Source organism: Phoca vitulina, unplaced genomic scaffold (assembly GCF_004348235.1).
Source record: "Phoca vitulina isolate PV1807 unplaced genomic scaffold, GSC_HSeal_1.0 scaffold30, whole genome shotgun sequence".
Classification (NCBI taxonomy): domain Eukaryota; kingdom Metazoa; phylum Chordata; class Mammalia; order Carnivora; family Phocidae; genus Phoca; species Phoca vitulina.
In genome coordinates, this window is record NW_022589733.1 from 23,910,097 (window position 1) to 23,937,139 (window position 27,043).

A 27,043-nucleotide genomic window follows, 5' to 3' on the forward strand; every position below is an offset into this window, starting at 1 on the left:
AATTCTAAAGTGTTGCAAGGAAAGAAATTAACTATTTTGGAGGAAATATTATATAAATGTTATGTAAATACATTATATAAATGAATTTGTTTGCCTCAACAAGTAGCATCATTTCACAAGTATTCTAGTTTGTAACCTAACCACATAATAAACAAAAAATAAACCAGGACCCTACATTTTAAATGTCCTTCTGGCAAAAAGGAGTCATTACCAATACCAACAGCATTTTAACATATATCCAATCATACTAAACTGACTCTTAGAAACCTCCAGCTAAATAGGCGCCTGGGTGGCTCAGTCCTGAAGCATCTGCCTCCGGCTCAGGTCATGATCCCAGGGTTCTGGGATTGAGCCCCACAGCAGGCTCCCTGCTCAGCAGGAAGCCTGCTTCTCCCTCTCCCACTCCCCGTGCTTGTGTTCCCTCTCTCGCTGTGTCTGTCAAATAAATAAATAAAATCTTAAAAAAAAAAAAAGAAAGAAAGAAACCTCCAGCTAACAGCCAACTTCTGAATCCAAGAAACACAGGCAATGTACAGCAAGAATAAACCTAGTCTAGACTTTAGTATGTCAATGGAATTAATTTATCATCACAAAAGACTGATCTCTCAATCATCCAATGAAGAAACAACATTTCAAAAGGTTAACAACATCCTATACAAACTATTATTATTATAACTACATTATTAAACAATTATTTTGGGTGATGGAGGATACTGGCTCAGAATAACAATTAGTCTCCATTTTTGCTACATTCTACTATGAATATTTTGCTATGTTCTTTTTTTTTTTTAAAGATCTTATTTATTTAGGGGTGTCTGGGTGGCTCAGTCGTTAAGCGTCTGCCTTCGGCTCAGGTCATGATCCCAGGGTCCTGGGATCGAGCCCCACATCAGGCTCCCTGCTCCGCGGGAAGCCTGCTTCTCCCTCTCCCACTCCCCCTGCTTGTGTTCCCTCTCTTGCTGTCTCTCTCTGTGTCAAATAAATAAATAAAATCTTAAAAAAAAAAAAAGATTTTATTTATTTATTTGAGAGAGTGGGCAAGAGAGTACACAAGCAGGGGCAGAGGGAGAGGAAGAGGGAGAGGGAGAAGCAGAGCAGGGAGTCCGATGTGGGGCTCGATCCCTGGACCCTGGGATCATGACCTGAGCTGAAGGCAGACGCTCAACCAACTGAGCCACACAGGTGCCCCCCTACTTGCTACGTTCTAATAAACTTAAAGAATAAATCTATCACTATCTCAATGCAATCTATAAATCACCATCATATGGCATTGTTAAACTCTCATGTATAATAGCAAAAGTTCCAACATGTATCAATTTGGCTTGCCATGCCTTACTGCAGGGTCTGCCATTCAGGAGAAAGCTCAATTCCCAAATTTGATATACCTCAAAGCATCTGGAATTCTTTTTAGTTTACATAAACTGATACTTACAATAAGGGAAAGGACACATCCAGAAACAGGCAACTGTGAAAAAAAATTCTTCAGTAACTGAGAAGAAAAGGGAGTGTCTGGGTGACTGGGTCAGCGGAGCAACCAGCTCTTGGATTTGGCTCAGGTCTTGATCTCACGGGTCATGGGACTGAGCCCTGCATCCGGCTCTGCACTCAACAGGGAGTCTGCTTGAAGATTCTCTCCCTCTGCTCTTCCCCCTCCCTTCCCCTCTCTCTCTCAAATAAATAAATCTTAAAAAAAAAATACACCTGAAGAAAAAAGGAAAGTCTAAGAATACTGGCTCACCAGAGCAGAATGAAGCAGACCCACTTCAGAAAAGATACTGGTTTTCCTAACCACTTTAAGGCACTTTAAGATGAGGGGGGTGGGGGATGCAGTTTTTTTCTACTAAGATACAAGATTTTTAAAGTTCTGGCAGCAAGAGGATATTTTGTTTTAGTAAGCACAATAAAAATTATGAGTTAAAATTGACATGGAATACAACTTTTCACACAACTTACATGTTTAAAACTAACATCTTTATTGATAAAGCAAAGATAGTAAAATGTTAACTGTAGAATTTCAGTGATTGAGTATATAAGTGTTCAATGTATGATTTTTTTTCAATGTATGATTTTTTTAAGACTTTTCTGTATGCTTGAAACTTTCATAATAAAATGGGGGCCAAAACTAAATATATCTCTTAGAAACAATGGTGCTTAAACAAGATAATGTACACAAGCACATAGTAGTTGCCCAGTAAATGTTAATCTCCTTGTTCCTTTTGAACAACATCAAAAGAATAGGTTATCTCAAAAGTCAACAACTTCAGGTTCTAGCAATATTTATGTTCTTCAGCAAAGAACAGAACTTGAAGTCTTCATCAATAAACAGTATAAACAAAGTCCTTTTAAAGGCACAGGCAAGGGCGCCTGGGTGGCTCAGTTGGTTAAGAGACTGCCTTCGGCTCAGGTCATGATCCTGGAGTCCCGGGATCGAGTCCCACATCGGGCTCCCTGCTTAGCAGGGAGTCTGCTTCTCCCTCTGACCCTCCCCCGTCTCATGCTCTCTCTATCTCATTCTCTCAAATAAATAAATAAAATCTTAAAAAAAAAAAAAATTATAAAAAAATAAATAAATAAATAAATAAAAAATAAAGGCACAGGCAAACGCAGAAGAAAAGGGGACTCCCCTAGCTGCCAGGAAAAGGAGGGAGGAAGGATGGACTAAAAACCATGGCACTGGGGCGCCTGGGTGGCTCAGTCGGTTAAGTGGCCAACTCCTGGTTTCGGCTCAGGTCATGATCTCGGGGTCATGGGATCAAGCCCCACATTGGGCTCCCCGCTCAGTGGGGAATCTGCTTGAGCATTCTTTCTCTTTCCCTCTCCCTCTGCCCACCCCCCACGCACTCACGTGCTCTCTCTCTAAATAAGTAAGTAAAATCTTAAAAAAAAACACATGGCACCAAGAAAGAGAGGAAGAAGGGAGATTGTTTCATTAACCTAGGGCTTGGGGCTTAATGATGAGGGACAGGACACAAGATACTGACCCTCAGCAAGTATTATAAAATTAGAACTGAGATCAATATGTACTGCTGAGACTGCTTCCATACTTTAAACCTAAGAGACTGTACAGAGAAAACTGATCACAAGAAAGTATCTCCCTTTCTACACAGAGTAGAAAAAAAAGAAAAACCTGATTATTTATCAACAACATTCACCTTCCTAGAGAAAATGGGAAGGAACATTAACTTCTTAATGTGACAAATCAAAAGCTGGCACATGAACCTGACCTGACTTGCCCAGAAAACTGCAATGGAGCTTGCTAGCTGTCTGCTAGAATTGCGTGCTTTCCTTTTCACAATGCCAAACTGTCACTGCAAGTGCTTACCCAGTCCCCCGTGTAGCTAGGTGCTGCACGTGAAGAGTTCTCACCAGTGGAATGTGAGCGAGACAGTCAATCACTTCAGGGCAAGGGCTTTCAACAGAAGGTGGTTGAAAGGGTGAATTATATGGTATGTGAATTATATGGAAGGAAGAAAGAGAGGGAGGGAAATAAGGATTAAAAATAAATAAATAAATAAATAAAAGCAGCAGGCAGGCAGGGGTTCTGACTTTCCAGTGTGAAAGCAGAAGACTCTGAAGCCCTAAGAAGCAAAAGCACAAGATGGGAGGAACCAGGGTCTCTGGATCACCAGATGGCTGATAGTCTCCCACAACTTCTCTTGTGTTAAGCCACTGATATTTTGGGGTTTACTATGGGGAGTTAGTTTTGCCCCAAATAATACATTAACTGAAATGAAATCTTTTATCTTCTAAGTTAGTAAAAAGGCTTGGCTCAACCCAGTTACAGAGAAGCTGACCCCTTGACACATAATGAAATTATACCTGTGGCACTCTTGTGCTAAAGTAGTTTTGTCAACAAAGGGCAATAAAGATCTTTTGTTATCTTAACTTTTTAAAAATATCAAATAGACATATTACAGGCTCAAAAATTTTTTTAATAAAAAATATAAAGAATATAGTGGAAAGTTTCCCACCCCTTTTTATCCTCCATTATTAACCTAGTTTCTTCTGTCTCCTTCCAGAGCATTCTAATGCAAATACAAGCAAATAATTTAATAATTTAACAATAGATCTTGGAGATCTTTCCATACCTGACGTAAACACCTTCTTTTCCACAGTAATACAATAGCTCATTGTATGAATACACATAATACATTTAATCACTCCCTTATTGAAGGGTGTTGGGTTATTTCCAATTATTTGCTATTACCAAAAAAAAGCCTCAATAAAATACTTCCTACACATTGATCATAGTGTTATACATAAAGTTTCAGAAGTAGGGCTGTTGGGTCAAAAGATACATACATATATTTACAATTTTAATAAATAATTCATGATCTCCTTTTCTAACAAATTCTCTCCATTCAATCCCATTTGGCATGTCAGAAGTTAAAATTCAAGCAATGATGATTTCTACTACTACTTATGAAGGATTAATTATTACAGGAATTGCCCCCATAGTAATTAACAACTGGACAAAATATATGAAATAATTTTCAGTAACTGGACAACAGGCAGCATAGGCTTATGATCCCTAAGAGAAGGGAAACAAGGTGAACCTATGATTACCCCAACTTACTGCCTGGAGGAGGTTTCTAGGCTGCAGCACAGGATAGGGGAGCCCAAACAGAATCTAGTATTCTCACTGAGTAGAGGAGAGAAATCAAACTTCAATGGAATCAAGGTGGCTAGAACTTACAAGATAGTGTACTGGAAAAAAGAGCTACACAAAGAACCCAGGATATCTGCAGAGGGATCCCCTTGAGTGTTGTTTTATCCTATCCATGTGTGGTGGCAAATAAAATACAAAAGCAAATAGACCAAATAATTCCTGATGCTCACACAAGGCAGGGAGTAGTTCATTCCCACCAGCCTGAGAGACCTCATGTTTAATTGCTTGCTATTGTCATATAACTCAGGATATTGGGTAGAATCCTAGAAGAGTCACATCTTAGTAGCGGAATTAAATTAGGCACAGACTACAGGCTGCTCTGGACTTACCATAACAAAACTTAAAAGCAAGCCTCAAAAGGCTCAAACTAATCTGCATATAACCTCTGTGCCAGACAAAATCCAACATTCTTTAAAGGAGTTCAACAAAATTCAGCACTCAAAGGTGTAAAATGCACAGTGGCCAATATCGAATAAAAAATTGCCACACATGTAGGGGCGCCTGGGTGGCTCAGTTGGTTGAGCACCAGACTCTTGGTTTTGGCTGGGGTTATGATCTTGGGGGTCGTGAACTTGAGGCCCACTCAGTGGGGACTCTGCATCTCTTCCTCTCTCTGCTCATTTTAGCACATGCTTTCTTTCTCTAAGATAAATAAATCTTTAAAAAAATTACCACACATGCTGGGGCGCCTGGGTGGCTCAGTCGTTAAGCGTCTGCCTTCGGCTCAGGTCATGATCCCAGTGTCCTGGGATCGAGCCCCGCATCGGGCTCCCTGCTCTGTGGGAAGCCTGCTTCTCCCTCTCCCCTCCCCCTGCTTGTGTTCCCTCTCTCACTCTGACTCTCTCTGTCAAATAAATAAATAAAATCTTTAAAAAAAAAAAAATTACCACACATGCAAAGAAACAGGAATGTGACCACAAGAAGAAAAATTAATCAGTAGAAAAAGACCAAGAAATGACAACTGATGGAATTAGCAGATGAGGACCTTAAAACAGCCATTATAAATACACTCAAGACTGTAAAGGAAGGGGGCAAGAAAAGACTATAAAGAAAGTGGCACCTGGGGGGCACCTGGGTGGCTCAGTCGTTAAGCATCTGCCTTCGGCTCACGTCATGATCCCAGGGTCATGGGATCAAGCCCCACATCGGGCTCCCTGCTCAGCGGGAAGCCTGCTTCTCCCTCTCCCACTCCCCCTGCTTGTATTCCTTCTCTCACTGTGCTCTCTCTGTCAAATAAATAAATAAATAAATCTTTAAAAAAAAAAGAAAGAAAGAAAGAAAGAAAGTCGCACCTGGCTGGCTCAGTTGGTGGAGCATATGACTCTTGATCTCAGGGTTGTGAGTTCAAGCCCCACGTTGAGTGTAGAAATTACTTAAAAATAAAGTCTTTAAAAAAAAAAACTGTACGGGGCGCCTGGGTGGCTCAGTCGTTAAACGTCTGCCTTCGGCTCAGGTCGTGATCCCAGGGTCCTGAGATCGAGCCCCACATCGGGCTCCCTGCTCTGCGGGAAGCCTGCTTCTCCCTCTCCCACTACCCCTGCTTGTGTTCCCTCTCTCGCTGTGTCTCTCTCTGTCAAATAAATAAATAAAAAATCTTTAAAAAAAAAAAAAAAAAACTGTACAAGAAAACATGAACATAATAGAGAAATGGAATATATAAACGTATATATATATATACACACACAAAAGACCCAAATCAAACTTCTACAGATGAAAAATAAAATACCGAAAATAAAAAACACACGAGATGGCTTTAAGAGCAGACTGAAAGCCAGAGAAGAAAGGATCAATGAACCTAAAGACACAGCAATAGTAATTATCCAAAATGAAACAGAGTTGGGGTGCGTGGGTGGCTCAGTCGTTAAGCATCTGCCTTTGGCTCAGGTCATGATCCCAGGGTCCTGGGATCGAGCCCCACATCAGGCTCCCTGCTCCGCGGGAAGCCTGCTTCTCCCTCTCCCACTCCCCCTGCTTGTGTTCCCTCTCTCGCTGTCTCTCTCTAATAAATAAATAAAATCTTTTAAAAAAATAAAAAATAAAAACAAAATGAAACAGAGTGGGTAAAGAAAACAACTGTCAGTGGGGAGGAGAGGGTGAAGAATATCTCCTCAAGACTTGAGACAATAGCAAGCAATTAAACATATGTAAAATTAGAGCCCAGGAGAGTAGGGACAGAAAAACTATTTGAAGAAACAGGCACACAGTGTATGTTCAAATATTTGTTGACAGATTTAAATAAAAATGGGAAAGGCTATAAAAGACAAAATAAAAATATGTATGTAAATGTAAAATTTATCAGAAAAGCAATGTGATAACACAGAAAGACAGAGGCTTTACATTTAAAAAGATATGGGTTGGAGTCTAAGCTCTTTTTCTTAATACTTACGTGACTTGAACAAATCACAATCCGATTCCTTTTTTTTTATTTGTAAAATAGGCTTTTATTCTACCTACTGTATACTTTATCAAGAGCTACAAATGACATAAAAAAGGGTTCCATAAATCACATACTGGATAGCAACTTACTTGACTCAGATTAATTAAATATTTAGAGAGAAGACTGTTAGGCTAATACTCATTTTTTAAAAAGCAAGTATATTTGGGTAAGGTCCTTTCTGATATTTGCACCTGGTTCCACATTTCCACTACTGCAAGAGTTAAGAAAAGTTTTTCGGAACACATTATTTTATATGAAACAAAACTCTCAAGTCACCTTTTTTATGCCAAATAATCTTATTAATTAACCCATAGAGTAAGTGCTCAGTAAATATTTTACAAACGATGAGCAAAAGTGTAAGATAATCTAGACTGATTCTGATTCTCTTCTTTTGGTCCTGGGGGCAGATAAACCAAGTAAAAAGGTCAGGGGGAAAAAAATTTCAGGAAGACTCCCAAGGTGAAACTCTCCACGAAAATGACAAATTCATCCTATCTCCTCACTCTTAACTGTAGATTTCAAGATGATACAAAAAAGTAAACAATGGAATTGCTGTAAACGCAGATATTATTTACTCAAAATCTGAACTATTAGGTTGAACCATATGAAATTGCTCCTTTTATAAATCAAATATGACCAAATATTGGTAACTCTTCAGTTCAATCTAATAAAAACAATGTAGCCAGAAAACCATGCCTAAAGAGCTGGAGTGCGAGAGGGCCACTGGGTTATGCAAAGGGAAAGATACTGAACAATATGCTGGTGCAGAAAATTCCCAAATCACTGAATATAAAATCTTTACCAACAAATATTATTTACATAAAAACTCTGTAAACTCACAAGCTGTAAGGCGGTGTAGGAAGCCTACACCACTACACCACGTATGGGGAGGGCTGGGGACACAGGATGGCAGGATGTTGTATGAGCTAGCAGGAGGCAGAGCTGGAGAAGGAGGCAGAGATCACGGCACTAAAGAATGTAAATTTGTCTCCATAAGAAGAAGGAAACCCCACCAATCTCTTCTGATTTCTGTTTTCACTATTCTAATTTCTCCTATTTTAGATACACTTTCAAGGTAGAAGTCAATATACAATAGTATAATTTCTCCAAACTTCTTATAATAATAAAACAACAAAAACAACCAGACACACCAAAAACTTTTATCTGTACACATGGCAAACAGTGAGGTCCTAATAAATCAAATCAGTTTTAATAATATGACTGTGGAATTTTAACTGTTTCAAAACTATTCAAAACTAACTCTGCTACCTAATTACCTCAGAAAGAAGTCTTGCATACTGAAAATATTTTGCACTATCCTTAACATATGATTAATTTATGTATTTATACTTTAATATAGATTGTTTCACAGGCCAGAGAATGTTCCAACCTTAGCAATATCAAAGTCCTGACATATTACTTTCCCTCTGAAAAGTTGCCAATCTTCAGGAAAATTTCAGTGATTTTTATATTTATCTGGTTTTATAAAGGGCAAAAAGAATCAATGCCTTCTTTTTCTCAGCTAATAAAAAGCTATGTTCTTAGTCATTCCGTTCTGCAGAGGGAGGATCTGCGTTAAGTAATGCTGTCTTCAGAATACAAGAACTAATTCTTTTCCTCTTCTATTTAAGAACGGGACTTTCCTTTGTCTGACAGGCAGCATACTCCAAATTTAGGCATCATTTAGGCCAAGAGAACTAAAGAACATTGGGCAGAACTGAATTCCTTTTCCCAGAGAATTCACTCCTTTGCACTCCATAATCTCAAACTGCACACATTTTAAATACTCAGTAAAGACTATAAATGTTCTCGGGGCGCCTGGCTGGGTCAATCAGAAGAGAATCCGACTACTGATCTCAGGGGTCGTGAGTTCAAGCCCCACATTGGGTGTAAAGATTACTTAAAATAAAATAAAATAAAATTCTGAAAGAAAACAACAACAACAAAAAGACTATAAATGTTATTGACCTTACTCTTTAAGTAAGTTCAACTAAAGTTTTCATTAAGGAGCCTAGGAAGTATTATATAAAAGGTGTGGCACATTACATTCACTTCACATTTCTCTTAACACACACTGAACATAAAACCTTATCCTTTTTTTTTTAAGATTTTATTTATTTATTTGACAGAGAGAGAGAGACAGCAAGAGAGGTAACATAAGCAGGGGGAGTGGGAGAGGGAGAGGGAGAAGCAGGCTTCCCGCTGAGCAGAGAGCCCGATGCAATGTGGAGCTCGATCCCAGGACCCTGGGATCATGACCTGAGCCGAAGGCAGACGCTTAACGACTGAGCCACCCAGGCGCCCCCACAAAACCTAATCTTGAATGATTTCATCTGCAACAACGAAGAAAAAGGGAAGGGAAAGACCATTTATGGGCAAATGCAATTTGATGCACGGTCTACATATTTAAAAAATTTTTAACCTCACCATAACCCTGTGGGAGTGGGTTTCATATCTCAGTTTTATAGATAAGAAAATTGAAGGCTGAAGAGATTAATTTGCCCAAGGTCAGAGTAAGTGATAAATGAGCTGGGATTTGAATCCAGGACTGTGATTCTGATTTTTATTTCTTATGTTAAATAGGTGTGCTCAGTAGATGGTACTAATTAACAGAAGGCAGATTTGTTCATGATTAAAACCCTCTGTTACATCCCCTTCTCCCTCCTTGAAGTTTCTGTCCACTTCAACTGTTTATCACATTACGTAGCTGATGGACAGTGCAGGAACTTTGGGAATTCTGTTGACTATGCAGGCTCTTTCTAGTTTAAATTTAAGTTACAAAAGAAACCTTCCTAGATACTTTCTGTAACTTTCTTTAAACATTATTTTTTTTCTTTCCTTCTTTGTTGTTCCTTTGCTTTTGAATTGATTTATAGCTTGTATGCACATTCTCCTGGATAATTTTTCTCCCACATCATTTCAATTCACTGTTTATCTTACTTACTCTAAATATATATCACATTTGTTATTTTTAAGGAACACAAAAACAATTTAAGAGTTTGTTCTATTTTACAAATGTACAGATCCAGGAATTCAAGTGAGCACCCATTTCACTATGACTCTCCCCCTACAAAGAAGTATACATGATATTCACATCTTCATTAGAAGGTACTACAAATACTATGCATTCAATCTAATATAATTTTCTAATTTCAGTAAAATTATTAAAGCTGAATGAAAATAGATGCCTGGTTCTCTTAATTCATTGCTTTTAGATTCCAGTCCACACTTCTTGTTCCTCCACACTCTATTTTAATGCAGATACAAGAGTTAGCACTGGCACAGTTCTGAAGGGCCATCATCTGAGATTCCTTCGTAAGTTTCCAATTTCTATAACTCAACCAAATAAAGATGAACCACTTACTGACTTCCAGTTTTATGATTATTGCTCTTCTCAACTTGAAGGAGCACCCCTTACAACTCATAAATTAGGCATGAAAATGATGCCAGATTAGGAGGCATTTTAAAGTAGCTACATTAAGAATTTCATGATATGGGGGAGCCTGGCTGGCTCAGTCAGTAGAGCATGCTCAGTGTGGTAGGTTCAAGCCCCACGTTGGGTGCAGAGATTACTGAAAAATAAAATCTTAAAAAAAAAAGAATTTCATGATATGAACAATCAACTTAAGAAGAATGAAAAGTACTGACAAGGTTTTTTCTGATCCTCCCAACCACTTCCTCTAGCATATACCCTAGCATTTAATTTACCCTTCTTTTATGGTACTTATTATTTCATAACTTACATTAATTTTTATTTTTTATTATTTTTTTAGGATTTTATTTATTTATTTGACAAAGAGAGAGAGCGCACACACAAGCAAGGGGAGCAGGAGAGGGAGAAGCAGGTTCCCCGCAGAGCAGGGAGCCCAATGCAGGGCTCGATCCCAGGACTCCAGGACCACGACCCAAGCTGAAGGCAGCCGCTTAACCGACTGAACCATTATTTAGTAATAATTTTTAGTAAAGATATCTTTTTCTTCTTCCAGATCAGTGCTGTCCATTAGAAATCAAATGTAAACCACATCTATTATTTATGATTTCTAGTGTCATATTAAAAAATAGAGTAAAACTGACTTTAATAATGTATTTAATCCAAAATATTGCCATTTAAATGTATAATCAATATAAAAAATTAATGAGGGGCGCCTGGGTGGCTCAGTCGTTAAGCATCTGCCTTCGGCTCAGGTCATGATCCCGGGGTCCTGGGATCCAGCCCCGCATCGGGCTCCCTGCTCAGCAGGAAGCCTGCTTCTCCCTCTCCCACTCCCCCTGCTTGTGTTCCCTCTCTCATTGTGTCTCTCTCTGTCAAATAAATAAATAAAATCTTTAAAAAATAATAATAATAAATAAATAAAAAATTAATGAGCTATCTTACATTTGTTTTTTTGTACTAAGCCTTTAAAATCAAGTGTCTTTTACACTTAGAGTACATCCCAATTCAGACTATTCATGCTTCAAATGCTCAACAGCTACATAGAGCTGGTGACTACCACACTGGACTACCACAGGGATGGAAGAGGAATGAGCTATTTTGTAGTTGGACAGACTTGTTTTCAAATCAATTCCACCACTTATTGGCCCTAAGGCAGTCTCCTCATTAAATAATAACAATACACCTCTGATAGGATTAAATGAGATATAATGCCTAGAAAACATCTGGTCCCTTAGCACAGGGGACACAGAAAGCCTTCAATAAATGCAAACTATTATCAGGTATTTATATTCTCTAACACTCAGCACAGTGTCTTACACATAGTAGGTATTCAATAAATGTTTGCTGAAGGAAGAAAAATTAATTTGCATGACATCCTATAAGCCAATTTAAATGCTTATTTTTCAAATATATAAACAGGTGAAGTTTTTTTTTGTTTTGTTTTTTGCTGACTAAACTGGTTTTGAACACATTAAGAGAAGTGTACAGAAGAGAAATGTACCATTTCATCTTTTGGACTGTTCAACTATTTTTATTTTCTTCCAAAGAACAATGAATTATTAAGCAACTATACACTATTAAGCAAGCACTCTATTAAGAGACTTCTTAGAAAAGTATTTCTCATCAATGACAGTGGAATTTTACAGGTAACTCTCAATTATCTGCAAGAATATTTTTATCTCAGGTTGGAATAAAAACACATCCCATTTCTGGGCTTTACTTGGAGAACGAGCCAGTGGTACAACGAAGACCCTTTATAATCTGGACTGAAAAAATTCTCAAACTCTATTTTCATCAGTACAACCCCCTAAATTTCTTAAAGTATCTCCCCCTTTCACCTGTGCTTTTAATTTTTCATTCTCTTGCACATAATTGTTATCTTTTTTTTTTTTTTTTAAGATTTTATTTATTTGCCAGAAAGAGAGTGAGAGTACAAGCAGGGGGAGCTCCAGGCAGAGGGAGAAACAGACTCCCAGCTGAGCAAGGAGCCCAATGCAGGACTCGATCCCAGGACCCTGGGATCACGACCTGAGCCAAAGGCAGACGCTTAATTGTCTGAGCCACCCAGGTGTCCCGCACATAATTGTATTCTTACAGATCACAGAATCACAAAGTATCAGAGCTAGAAGGATCTTAAGAGATAATCCAGTCTTGGTATTTTCCAAAGCAGGTACCATAGAAGGTAAGAAAGATAATTTCAGAGGTGTTAGTACTGTATACTTAATGGCCATGTATTTTGTTTAATGTATATTAGAAAAATATAAGTAGCACATCAAACTTAAGAATTCATGTGTATCTTCACTTATGACATGGTTCAACAGTCACAACTTAAGGGAGGAAAAACTTTTTTTTGCATTCATTTTTTTTAAATTTTTTATTGTTATGTTAATCCCCATACATTACATTATTAGTTTTAGATATAGTGTTCCATGATTCATTGTTTGTGCATAACACCCAGTGCTCCATGCAGAACGTGCCCTCCTCAATATCCATCACCAGGCTAACCCATCCCCCCACCCCCCTCCCCTCTAGAACCCTCAGTTTGTTTTTCAGAGTCCATCGTCTCCCATGGTTCATCTACCCCTCCGATTTCCCCCCCTTCATTCTTCCCCTCCTGCTACATTCTTCTTTTTTTCTTTCTTAACATATATTGCATTATTTGTTTCAGAGGTACAGATCTGAGATTCAACAGTCTTGCACAATTCACAGCGCTTACCAGAGCACATACCCTCCCCAGTGTCCATCACCCAGTCACCCCATCCCTCCCACCCCACCCCCCACTCCAGCAACCCTCAGTTTGTTTCCTGAGGTTAAGAATTCCTCATATCAGTGAGGTCATATGATACATGTCTTTCTCTGTTTGACTTATTTCGCTCAGCATAACACCCTCCAGTTCCATCCACGTCGTTGCAAATGGCAAGATCTCATTCCTTTTGATGGCTGCAGGAAAAACTTTTTTTTTAAAGATTTTTATTTATTTATTTATTTGACAGAGAGAGAGAGACAGCGAGAGAGGGAACACAAGCAGGGGGAGTGGGAGAGGGAGAAGCAGGCTTCCCACGGAGCAGGGAGCCTGATGCGGGGCTCAATCCCCGGACCCTGGGATGATGACGTGAGCCAAAGGCAGACGCTTAACGACTGAGCCACCCAGGTGCCCCTTAGGGAGAAAAAACTTTTAAGCTAAGAGTAGAAGAGCTGGATTCCACTCAAGCCTAAATCCTAATTTTTTAGGATTTTTAGGCTCTTTTCATTGCCCTAAACAATTTACTGTCTGTACAGCACCAACAGATTAACACTCTCTTACATAATTGTTTCTTGATCACAATCTCATTTATCAAACCAACTGTAAGCAGTGGTGGTATCTTAAAGCACTAGTGTTCTTTCATAATAAAAGATCAATAACGCCTTGATTTTGTGGTTAGATTGCTTCCAACCACTGAGAGTTAGCACTGGAGGAAATTCCACATTGGCTCAAACAAAACAATCATAACATATCCTAAAGCCAAACACTGTTTGGATTAATTGCCATTTGCATTATTCACATCACTATTTCCTCCCATAAATGAATAAGGAATCAGGAGATGGTATACCTATAAATCCTAAAAACTACACAACATATACATAGAATATAGGAAACTTGTACAGGTTAAATAACAAGGATCTTACTGGGTGCCTGGGTGGTGCAGTCGGTTAAGCACCCATCCAGCTCTTGGTTTTGGCTCAGGTCATAATCTCAGGGTTGTGAGATCGAGCCCCATGTCGGGCTCTGCGCTCAGAGCAAAGTCTGCTTAAGACTTTCTCCCTTTGCTCCTCCCTCCCACTCGTGCACACGCTCACTCGCTCTCTCTCTAATAAATAAAGCTTTAAAAAAAAGGAACAGGGATGTTAGAAATTGTACTATTACCCAAACCTCTCATTTAATACACGAGGAAACCAGAACTCAAAGTGGTAAAAAGACTTGCGACAGTCGTATGGTTAGCTAGTGGCAGTGCCAGCTCTAGTCCTAATTCACTCTGTGCTGGTCCACGGATTCAATACAAACAGTAGGGAAATACGTCTAAATTCTTCCATTATACTAGTACAAATCCTGCTTCAGGTAAGATGGAATTTGAAAATCTTTTCATTAAACAGAAATGCTGCTCATGATGGGCTCAAATTAGAAATTAAATTAGCTTTCTCTAATAATGCTGGTCTGTCTCTCTGAGAAATCTACAATATTCAAGTGCATGGGACTTGTTGCTACCCAAACTGTTCTCAGTAGTAAAGAAAAGAGGATTCTAATTCCAGGCAACTCCTCTCATTTTGTGTCCATTTCTGAAACCCTGGCATTCTCAAAAGTCACATACCAATTTCCCTAGCTGCAACCATCCATGGTAGATTGCAAAGTGTATGACTTTGAAGTCAAAGAGAACTTGCTGAATACCAGGTCTATCACTTAGGACATAACATCAGACAAATTACTTCATCTCTCTGAGCCTGTTTCTCAACTAAGATAATAAGACATTCACCTCTCAGGACTATCAAGAATATTAAATGAGATAATACAGACAGTGCAAAACATGATCTTAGGATACCGTTAAATGAAAGGTTAAGAATAGAGTAGAAGCACCTGGCTGGCTCAGCTGACAAAGTGCAAGACTCTTGATCTCAGGGTTGTAAGTTTGAGCCCCACACTGGGTATAGAGATTACTGAAAAATAAAAATCTTCAAAAATAAAAAATTCTTTTTAAAAAAATAGAGTAATAAAAATGTTCATCTGTGAGTTTGAAAGTGGGTTTACAGTTTGTAATGTTTAAATGTTAATTCCTGTTCAATACATAAAAGAGTACATCTTAAATAAATATTTACATTCAGTTTTATTTTTTTAAGTCCTTATCAAAGATACACATTCAAGTAGTTAGAAAGTGAAATGGAAAAAAAAAAAAGGAAGTGAAATGACATGTGTCTGGGACTTGCTTTAAAATATGCCAGTCTCCTGGGCGGCTCAGTCGTTAAGTGTCTGCGTTCGGCTCAGGTCATGATCCCAGGGTCCTGGGATCGAGCCCTGCATCAGGCTCCCTGCTCAGCGGGAAGCTGCTTCTCCCTCTCCCACTCCCCCTGCTTGTGTTCCCTCTCTCGCTGTGTCTCACTCTGTCAAATAAATAAAATCTTTAAAAAAAAAAAAATATGCCAGTCTCCCAACTCCTGTGCCAAACGAACAAAAAATGTAGAGACAGCTGAAGCTGGGTGATGCATACATGGAGAATCACCATACTATCCTACTTCTGTGCGTACTTGAAATTTTCCATATTAGAAAGGTTTTTTTTTTAAAACCTAACAAAAACAGGGGCGCCTGGGTGGCTCAGTCAGCTAAGCGTCTGCCTTCAGCTCAGGTCATGATCCCAGGGTCCTGGGATCGAGCCCCACATCGGGCTCCCTACTCAGCGGAGAGCCTGCTTCTCCCTATCCCTCTGCCTGCTGCTCTGCCTACTTGTGTTCTCTATCTCTCTGTCAAATAAATAAATAAATAATCTTAAAAAAAAAAAAAAACTAACAAAAACAAACAGATATTAAAAAAAAAAAAACCCTAAGAAAAACTATGCACATCACTAATAAACTCCCAAGAAACCAATGTCTCCATCTGAAACTTCTAAAGACAAGATAACACCGGTCATTTCAGCCAAAAATACATAAAGTATTTTAAAATTACTCTCAACATAAAGCATGTCTTATCTCTTCATTAAATACTAACTACATAGCAGTACCTTCTCTTTCTTTGGTATTATTATTCTTCCACCTGGTAGAACAGCCCAGGGTATATTTTTCCTTTTTCCCCTTTATACATTGTTACATTTTTTATGACTAGCACTACTACTAGTTCTATATATATATACACGTATGTAACCTAACATATATATGTATACATGTATATACACTAACACATGCCAACACCACACACACACACACACACACACACACACACACACACAACCAGGACTACTATCCCATTATTTGTACTATTACATCTACTATTTAATAGTGGACCCACTGGGTATACTTGACCTTTTAAAAAGCATGACTCATCTGAAAGGGTTCAAAAAAAAAAAAATCCCTCACATAACACATAACATTCACAATAGCAGCCAAAGTGACTGAGGAAAAGCTGTGAACTATAGTCCATATGCAGGTTTACTGTAGTTTACACACAGATTTTTAATTTGTTGATATACTATATATTAGACAAACTGAAAGTATCGGTTGAAATTATTTAAAGGTAGCCATAAATACCTTCAAATAAAGTTTGTAAGGAAATTACTACATAACTTTGCACACTACAGTAGAGAGAATCTTAAAATATTTGAGCTCAAGACTGAACCTAACACTATATACCATGTTGTTTCAAAATACAAATGTTTACTACCATTTAAATATTCACATGCTTTGCCTTTCCATAATTCTAATAGCAAGTACACAGAGAACAGTCTTCTCCAAATTTGTATCCAAAGGGATAAAGAAGGAAACAAAACAAACAAACAAACAAAAAAAACAAAGAAAACCCAAAGGGATAAAGAAGCACATTATATCAACTTCCCTATCAAATAGTACTACTTAGCAAAAAGCAAATACAAAATATGTTCCATAATTTCACTTCAAATGTGCCTAGGCAGTTTCTTTCTTTAATTCAGGTATGTGTATGTGCTTTCAAACACATAAATCAGATCTAACTAATTCTCAGACTAAGTGGATTTAAATGTTCTTTTGCTGTCTTTAAAGAAAAAAAAAAAAAAGTAGTTTAAAATAGCTCCACCTCCAGAAGCTTGGCAGGCTCAGTCCCTAGAGCATGCAACTCTTGATCTCAGGGTTGTGAGTTCGAACCCCACATTGGGTAAGGAGCCTACTTAAAAATAAAATAAAAAAAGAAAATAGTTCCACTTCCCAAAGAATATACATGGTCATTCATGGTACTCTTTTTTCAACTTTTATGTATATAAAATCAGAGGAAAATTAACTAAATTATAAATTTGGAAAGCTCTGCTCCCCAAAATACCCCCAACTCCAATTTACATGACACTTTTTCTTCCTCTGGAGCATAAAACTGACTTCATTGGTTTATTCATCCTCAATCTGTTGGCAATATTTACTGAGCCGCATCACTGAATTAAGTAATCTGGAAAGTTACAAAGGAAATAAAGGACCTAGTAACCACCCTCAAAGAGTTTATACATCATCTCCATGAAGGAGGAAAAACGTAGTTACTGAAAGAGCATCCTTGTTGAGAATCTTACAGTCAAATGTGGAGCAGGGACTCCATTTTCAAGCCAGGTTCTCTGCACTAAGTAATGCAAGACAGTACCTACAAAATTAAGCAGACTCCAACAGTGGTCAAATCTGTTATTTATGGATTATATAAGCTGCTACACACTTCTACTGCATGACAAAGGAAGCCTGCTCTTGTAAGTGGAGGTTTCCAAATGTCCCTAATGTACACAAAGAGACGTACTCCAAGCATGGGCCATTTTTTGCCACTTTGCCTAATAACATCCTATTTCTGCCATAAGCCACAAACAAAGTGTTTGGTCACCAATATTAGGGTCCTACTCTGAGGGAACAACATCGATTTTATATCCTCAAAGACCAAACAGAAAATTCCAAAAAACCTGACAGTTAAGAATGTCAGCTGTATCTACTAGAGAAGTAGCTGAAGAATAAAGAATGACAATGAATTATCCTTCTAGTCTTCAAGTTGTAGATTTGTGAGAAGTCATTTGCCGCCCCACACTTCTGTTGGCTCAGGAAATTTCCTTTCTCTCTGTCTTCGGATTATGTATGTCTTTTCCTCTTATGAATTACTCTGTATAGAATACTAGAGCAGGTATCACAGTGGGACGGGGCGGGGGGGGGGGGGGAGTACTGCCAAGCCTAGCAATTTTCTACAAACCAGCGATCCCATGATCATGAACACCTTACAGAATTCTAATGATACAACTTCCCACACAAAACTGTATCAAGCAGCAGTTTCATTCTATTTGTCAACCTTTAGGTCTAATTCTATACACCTAAATCTTAAAAAACAAGCAAACAAACAAACAAAAACCCCACAACCCTACCAGAGTTGCTCCCAAACTTTTGAGAATTTTCAAATATGTCTGCAGCATTAAATCAAGAGAAGACATGTCAGTTAACTGACTCACATTAAAGAGTATTAAATCTGGATTTCATTAAAAGGTACTCTAAAATCATATTCAGACGTCAGAAAGGCAAGATCCCACAACCCAATCACAAATACTGTATAGGTATTACAGCTTCGACTGCTGTCCCCCCACCAAAACTTTTCAAGCTTTGGGACTCTAATTTACTTGGAGTAATAGCTTGAGATTCACTACAAATTGACCAAAAGAAATTAAGAAAAAAAAAAAGATACATTAGTTTCAACACCCTATTGGATAACACGAATCTGCTAAATTACAAAAGAATGGGGTAAAGACAGTAAATTCGGTATTGACTACAATACACATCAGAACAGAACCTGAGTTACCTAAACAAACGTTATCTACTGCCAATAAACAGATCATTTCTTAACAGCTTAGGTACGCCCGCCAACCATTTTTCATGTTTAAAAGGGCTGCTACGAACTGTCCAAGTCTAAACAAATAGCCAAATTCTAAGCAGGTCTTCCGCGAGGAGCCACTGTGCTTAGAGCATCACACAAAAGACTGGAGCAAACATAAACACGCTCTGGGCCTTCGCAGACAGCGGCCAGGAGCCAGGTCTGAGTCCCAGACCCCCGTACCAGGGAGGGAATGAGAGGTGGGGGGGGGGGGGGGCTCCTCTTCTCGGAATGCGCTGGGGAGCTAGTTAGAGACGGGGAGGGAAGGAGCGCAGCACAGAGGAAGAGAGAGAAGCAGCGGACCCGCGTCAGCGGCGTCCAAGGCCGGCAACACCCTCGGGCCCGCACCAGGCCTGGCCCTCCCGGCCCCGTCCCGCCTCCTCACCTCCCTCACGTCCTGCAGGCACTCGAGAACCGCCAGGTTGTTGCTCCAGGTGTGCTTGGGACACACACGGGTCACGTCCTCCCTGCAGGACTCTTCCTCCGCCAGCTTCCAGCCCCCACCAGCCCCGCCGGGCCCCGCTCCGCCCCGCCGGGCCGGAGGCCCACCCGCCGGGAAAGGCGGCTGCGGCGGCTGAGGCGGTTGCTGCGGCTGCTGCGGCTGGTGCTGGAGCTGAGATGACTGAGGCAGCTGGAGCAGCGGCTGACCTGCCGGCCCGCCGCCTCCAGTCTGCCCTACAAAGGCCGGAAAGTTGGCCCCCGGGGCCTGGCCCTGGCTGTGGCCGCCCTGGACCGGGAGTTTCTGGGCCCCGGCCGCCGCGAGCAGCAGCAGCTGCAGCGCCGCCGACAAGCGGAACATCCTCCGTACACGTCCACACGCCGCCATCTTGGGTCCGCGGCGAGCTCGACGCACCCGCCGGCGCCGCGTATTTAAATGAGGGGGCGGGCCCGCGGGCGGGGCCCGGTGGGGCCAGTCCGAGCCCCGCCCCGGCCGCCGCCGATCGGCGAGCCGGGAGCGGAACCTTGGAGGAGGCTGCGCTTGAAACGGCCCACGCCCTGGGCCCTGGAGGCTTTTTGCCTGGGGAATTGCTGGAGCGCCTTAAAAAGCCTGGGCTGGGCGGCTTTGCCTCATTCCCTTGGTTGTCGTCACAGAAAAATAAAGAGGAATTGGGATTGCCACAACCAAGATGGCCGGTAGAGTATGTCGCCTGTTCAGTGATTGGGGGGAAAAACTAAAACAAAAAACTTTGTGTGTAGAGGTGAACTTTACACGATCAGGTGTATTCCGAAATCTAAGAGCCTCTTCTTGCATCTCTCCCTGCTGCTTTCTACCTGCCTCAGAATCTTTCTTACCCAGGAAGAAGGCAGTCTTGAATAATGGTTAGGAGCACAGATTCCGGGGTAAGAAGAGATGCGGTTATAATCTTTGCTCCCCTGCAGACTAGGCAAGTCCTTTACCTTTCTGAGCCTCATTCTTCTCGTCCCATGAAGAAGAGGAGGAGCTCTAATGTGAAATATAATTGTGAAGATTAGAAAAAAATGATAAGGAAAGTGCCTAGCCCACAATATAGAACTTAAAAAGTTATAGCCAATATTATTAATACACTGGGAAGCCTTTTGTGCCAGAGTCCCGATGGTAGACCAGAACTTAACCTCGTGTTTAAAGGAGGAAAAGAAAATAACAAAACAGGTCTTTGAAGTCTTAGGTTTCTAAGTCTGTGCCTTGCGGAACTGTTTCTGCTGACCTGCATGCAGCATCTTCATATTAGGCAGGGATTGGTTGTTTCAGTTCACACCGTATCCCCTCCCTTTCCTTAGAGGAGAGATGATACCTTCTCAAAGGTCTTCACATCGATTGTCATTTGAGCCTTGTATCAGGCCTGGGTTGGATTCTAATTCAACTGAGGAATGGCACAGAGATGGTAACAAGTTCTCCACAGCAGGGTTGAAACACCTGCCCAGGATGAACTCTGCCAGCCTGGGAAGAGGATCGGGGAGGCTTCTCACTGCCCTGGTGCACTTTTATCCCATTCTACCAGTACAGCATATTGAGGAATGAGGATAGCTAGGGGCATAGGATCCCAACTGGGATGTTCAAAATGTTCAAAACTGCAACTTCTTCTGTCCTGACCCACAAATGGGCAATGAAGATCAAATCAGACATAACTAGAGTCTAAGAAGTTGGGGGGGGGGGGGCTGGGTGGCTCAGTAGGTTAAGTGTCATACTCTTGATTTCATCTCAGGTCATGATCTCATGGGTTGTGAGATCAAGCCCCACCTCAAGTTCGTGCTCAGCAGGGAGTATGCTTGAAGATTCTCTCCTGCCCCTCCCCCCACTTGCACGCTCTCACAGGCTCTCTCTCTAAAATCAGTCTCTTTTTTAAAAGATTTTATTTATTTATTTAAGAGAGAGAGAGAGTGAGAGAGAGAGCACGAGTCGGGGAGAGGGGCAGAGAGAGAGGGAGCTGGAGGCAGGGCTGGATCCCAGGACCCTGAGAAGGCAGCCACTTAACGACTGAGCCACCCATGCACCCCTGAAATAAATAAATCTTAAAAAAAAAAAAAGAAGAAGTTGGGTGGGGATTCAGAGACCCCATAAGGAATCCCGGAGACCGAGAATATCCTGGGAGTACAAACCCCCCACTATGGCTGCCAGCAGGTCTCTATCTTTGGGAATGAGGGTATGTTGGCATCTGCGCAAACACTCCCCCTCCACCCCGCTGCCGCCAGAAAATGGTCCTGAGGCTGATTTTAACTTTAGCATTGACTAAGGCAGCCCAGGATTGACCAGATAAACATACATATTCATTAACAGATAACGGCATAGGTAAGTTGTCAGTTAGCAGGCTGGAGACATCACCAGAAGTTCTTGAAAAGTCACTAGGGACCATTAATTTTCAATAATGGGTCTGCATGTGCTCAGACAACAAGTGGGAGATTATTTTAAACTAGTTTAAGGGGGTGCCAGGGTGGCACAGTTGGATGAGCCTCTGACTTTTGGTTTCGGCTCAGGTCATGCTCTCAGGGTCCTCGGATTGGGCTCTGTGCTCAGTGCGAAGTGTGCTAGAGATTATCTCCCTATCCCTCTCCCTCTGCTCCTCCCCTGCTCTCTCTAGCTCTCTCTCTCTCTCTAAGATAAATAAATAAAATCTTAAAAAAAAAAATAAACAAGTTTAAGGCTAAGAGCGCCAGGCTGTTTCAGTGAGAAGAGCATGCAACTCTTGATCTCGGGATCGTGAGTTTGAGCCCCACATTGTGTGCAGAGATTACATAAATAAATAAAACGTTTTAAAAACATTTTAAAATAAACTAGTTTAAGGCTAGAAATTGACAATCTGTTGAGAAGGCAGCAGTTGCCTATCTCTCATCCTGCATTGAGGAAACACTAGACCCAGCCACAGATTGCCTCTGGAGATAGGAAGGAGTGTATGTGCCTATCTTAAAATCACAATGACCAAGAAGCAAGAAACCCAGAGAAATCTGGGAACCTCGCCAGCTCAGGCTGTGTCAGGCAAGTCTAGACTTTATACAAGGAACAAACCCCTAAGCCAGTGGGAGGAGGGTTGACCGAACTTGGGTCTCCCGACCGCAATGACTTTTCAATATAAAATAGACTATCTCTGGGGCACCTGGGTGGCTCAGTCAGTTAAGCAACTGAATCTTGGTTTCGGCTCAGGTCATGATCTCAGGGTGGTGGTGGGGGGGTGGTGGATGGAGCCCTGGATGGGCTCTGCACTCATGGCAGGGTCTGCGTGCCCCTCCCCCTCCCCCTCTGCTCCTCCCCCAGCTCACACTCTCTCAAATAAATAAAATCTTAAAAAAAAGGATTGTATTTATGTGTTTATTTGAGAGAGAGAGAGAGAGAATGAGTGGGGTGAGGGGCAGAGGAAGAAGCAGGCTCCCCGCTGAGCAGAGAGCCTGATGCAGGGCTCAATCCCAGGACCCCGAGACCATGACCGGAGCCGAAGGCAGATGCCCAACCGGCTGAGCCACCCAGGCGCCCCAGTAAAATAAATAAGATCTTAAAAAAAAAAGTAGACTATCTCTATCACAAACTAAGAATTCATTTTACCCTTTATTGTACCTTTTGTTTCTTGATCCTGACTTCCTTGATTCACTCAATAGGTATCTGCTGAGTTTTTTTTTTTATGCCAGGCATTGCTCAAAAACCAGCTTATGTGTGATAAACAATAAGACAGTAAACAAAGAGCAAGATCATTTCAGACCATATAAGTGCTATAAAGAAAATAAAAGATATATGGGGTGACGAGTAGGGAGGGGCTTTTATATAAAGGCAGCTGGGGAGAGGCTTTCTGAGTGATAATTGAACGAAGAGCCAATCAGCGTAAAGATGCCAGCCATGGAAAAAACATCTGGATCTGAAGTTGTCTTAGCCTGTTCAGGCTGCTATAACAAAATACCACAGACTAGGGTCCTTATAAACAAAAGATATGTGTTCCTCACAGTTCTAGAGGTTAGAAGTCCAAGATCAGACTTTTGGTGAAGCCTCTTCTGGATTGCAGACTTCTGACTTCTTGCTGTGTTCTTGCACAGTGGAAGGGGCTAGAGAGCTCTGTGGGGTTCTTCATAGGAACACTCATCCCATCCTCTCATGACCTAAGCACCTCCAAAAGGCCCTATCTCCTCGTACACTCACATTGGCTAGGAGGATTTCAACGTATAAACTTAGGGGTGGACACAAACAGTTAGACCATAGCAAAAATGTTCCAAAAGCAGAGATTAACAAGTTCAAGACCCTGATGTGGGAATAAACATTCAAAATAAAGGCCTATATGGCTGAATTAGAATGAAGAAAGAAGGAAACGGAAGAAGGAATCAGAGAACTGGTTAGGGGACAGATCATATAGGGCCCCTTAGGCCCTATATATCCATATAACTGGGGGAGAATTCTGACTCCAAACAAAGAATTTGTATTTCCATTGAAAGAAAGACATAAAAGCTAGACAAAATATATAAAATATCTTTGAAAGGAATTAGAAAGTAACCAATGCAATTTAGGAAATGAAGGGCGACAATCTTTGAGAAAAGGGATTTACACAGCCCAGATTTTTTTCTGGGTTATACTATCTAACTTGTAGCTCAAAAGAATTGAGCCCATGCAGAAAGCAGCAATCTCAATGCGCCGAAAATACACAGGTAGGAGTTCAGAGCCCCCCAAATGGCTGGGACTTAAGGGTCAAAAGACTGGAGAGAAGAGAATCACAGAGAAAGAGCCAAAAATCTGTGAATGCATTTTTCACAAGTCTCTGGCTGACTCCTAAACTGTGCAAGCACGGAGGAGACTCCACAAACCCAGAAGAAAACAAAAGCAGCCTCATGTGTGCTAGGGAAATAGAAGTTAGAGCTTAAACCCTGCTTAAGTATAGAAGCCTTGGTCAATGCCCTAGGCTTTAAACTTAGGCCTCAGAACGGTTACCCCTTGGGAACAAAAACCACACCCCAGGAGAAAGGACACCACCTGAGGACTGAGGGTACTGCACTAGAAGAAAAAGCAAAACTACAATCGTCCAACCCTAATAAAGCCTAAAACATACCTCAATGGGGTCAATGTCAACGTGACTCACCGGTACTCTGTCTACAAGAAGAAAACGTCATCTTTCTGAAGACAGATGACATCATCGAAAGCCTCTACAATTTTTAATCTGCATGACCCATCATTGGATCAAAAATTATGAGGCATGCTAAAAACAAAACAAAACTGAACTAAATAACCCAAACCAAAAAGAACAAAAAAGTCAGGGTGCCTGGCTGGCTCAGTTGGTAGAGCATGCGACTCTTGATCTCAGGGTTGTGAGTTCAAGCCCCACACTGGGCGAGAAGCCTACGTGTAAAAGAAAAGGTAAAAAAAAAAAAAAAAAAAAAAAGTGAACAAAACCAAACTCCCTGTGATTCAGATATTGGACTTAATCAGATATGGACTTTAAAATAGCTATGACTAGGGGCGCCTGGGTGGCTTAGTCGTTAAGTGTCTGCCTTCGGCTCGGGTCATGATCCCAGGGTCCTGGGATCTAGCCCCGCATCGGGCTCCCTGCTCTGCGGGAAGCCTGCTTCTCCCTCTCCCACTCCCCCTGCTTGTGCTCCCTCTCTCGCTGTGTTTCTCTGTCAAATAAATAATAAAATCTTAAAAATATATATATAAAATAGCTGTGACTAATATGTTATAGAAAATAAAAGAGAAAATAGGGGCACCCGGTGGGCTCAGTCGGTGGAATGTGTGACTCTTGATCTCAGGATTTTAAGTTTGAGTCCCACACTGGGTGTAGAGATTACTTAAAAAAAAAAAAAAAATCTTAAAAAAAAAGAAAAGAAAAAATGGGTGAAAAATAGAGCATTTCAACAGAAAATTGGATTCTACACAAATAACAAAATGGACATTCTAGAACTGAATTAAAATTCATCAGATGATTTTTTAAAGATTTTATTTATTGGGGCACCTGGGTGGCTCAGTCGTTAAGTGTCTGCCTTCGGCTCAGGTCATGAGGTCCTGGGATCAAGCCCTGCATCGGGCTCTCTGCTCTGTAGGAAGCCTGCTTCTCCCTCTCCCACTCCCCGTTTGTGTTCCCTCTCTCGCTGTCTCTCTCTGTCAAATAAATAAATAAAATCTTTTAAAAAAAACTTCTTTATAAAAATAATTTTATTATTTGAGTGAGAGAGAGAGAGAGAGAGAGAGCAAGCATGCACAAGTGGGGGAGGGGCAGAAGAAGAAGGAGAAGCAGACTCCCCTGCTGAGCAGGAAGCCCAACTTGGGGCTTGATCCCAGGACTAAAGGATCATGACCTGAGCCCAAGGCAAACGTTTAACCAACTGAGCCACCCAGGCACCCCTAAAATTCATTAGATAATTTTAACAGCAGACTGGATGTCTTAGTCTGTTTGGGCCACTATAGCAGAATATCATCGACTGGGTGGCTTAAAACAAGAGAAATTTATTTCTCACAGTTTTGGAGGGTGGGAAGTCCATAATAGACTGCCAGATGCTGGCAGATCCCGTATCTGGTAAGAGCCCACTTCCTGGTTCATAGACAGCCCCATCTTCTTGCTATAACCTCAGAGGGTATAAAGGCGCTAGGGAGCTCTCTGGGGTCTCTTCTAGAAGGACACTATTCCCATTCATGCGAGCTCCACCCTCTGAAAATCAAAGAGAAAGAAAAAAATCTTAGAAACAAAGACATACTATTTTCAAAGGAGTAATAACACTAATATCTGACTTTTCAATAGAAACTATGGAGTTACAATTTCAACATCAATTTGGGGGGGACACAAACATGCAATCATGGCACTGGATATGGCAGAAGACAGAATTATTGAAGGGAAACAGGTCAATAGAAAATATCCAAAAGGGGGACGCCTGGGTGACTCAGTCAGTTGGGCATCCCAGCTCTTGATTTGGGCTCAGGTGGTGATCTTGGAGTTGTGCATTGGGGGGCTGTTTGGCAGGGAGTCTTCTTGGGGTTTGGCAGGCAGTCTTCTTGGGGTTTGGCAGGATTCTTTTTCTCTCCCTGTCCCTCTGCCCCTCCTCCTGCTTGCTCAATCTCTCTAAATAGATAAATAAAATCTTTATTTTTTTAAAGATTTTGTTTATTTGTCAGAGAGAGAGAGAGCACAAGCAGGGGGAGGGCAGAGAGAGAGGGAGAAGCAGGCTCCCTGCTGAGCAGGAAGCCCGATGTGGGACTCAATCCCAGGGCCCTGAGATCATGACCTGAGCCGAAGGCAGATGCTTAACCAATTGAGCCACCCAGGCATCCCAAATAAAATCTCTAAAAATAAATAAATAAAATAAAATAAAATTAGAAAAAAGATCCAAAAGGAAGCACAGAAAGAAAAAAAGACTTTATTTTGTTTTGTTTTGTTTTATTTTAAGGAAAAAAGATTTTAAAAAAGAACAGAGCATTAAGAGATATGCTGGCCATAGTCACAAGTTCTAACATATATGTAACTAGAATCCCAAAAGGAGACG

At 40.9% G+C, this 27,043-nt stretch overlaps 1 protein-coding gene across 1 annotated transcript in view; it reads right to left on the reverse strand.

Moving 5' to 3' along the window:
• GLG1 (golgi glycoprotein 1) overlaps positions 1–19,978 on the reverse strand; it is a 148,962-nt gene extending 128,984 nt beyond the window's left edge. Inside the window, exon 1 of the mRNA XM_032424500.1 lies at positions 19,512–19,978. Within this exon, the coding sequence (XP_032280391.1) occupies positions 19,512–19,952 (441 nt within the window). The 5' untranslated portion in view covers positions 19,953–19,978. The remainder of the gene's footprint in view (positions 1–19,511) is intronic.
• Positions 19,979–27,043: the final 7,065 nt, after the last annotated feature.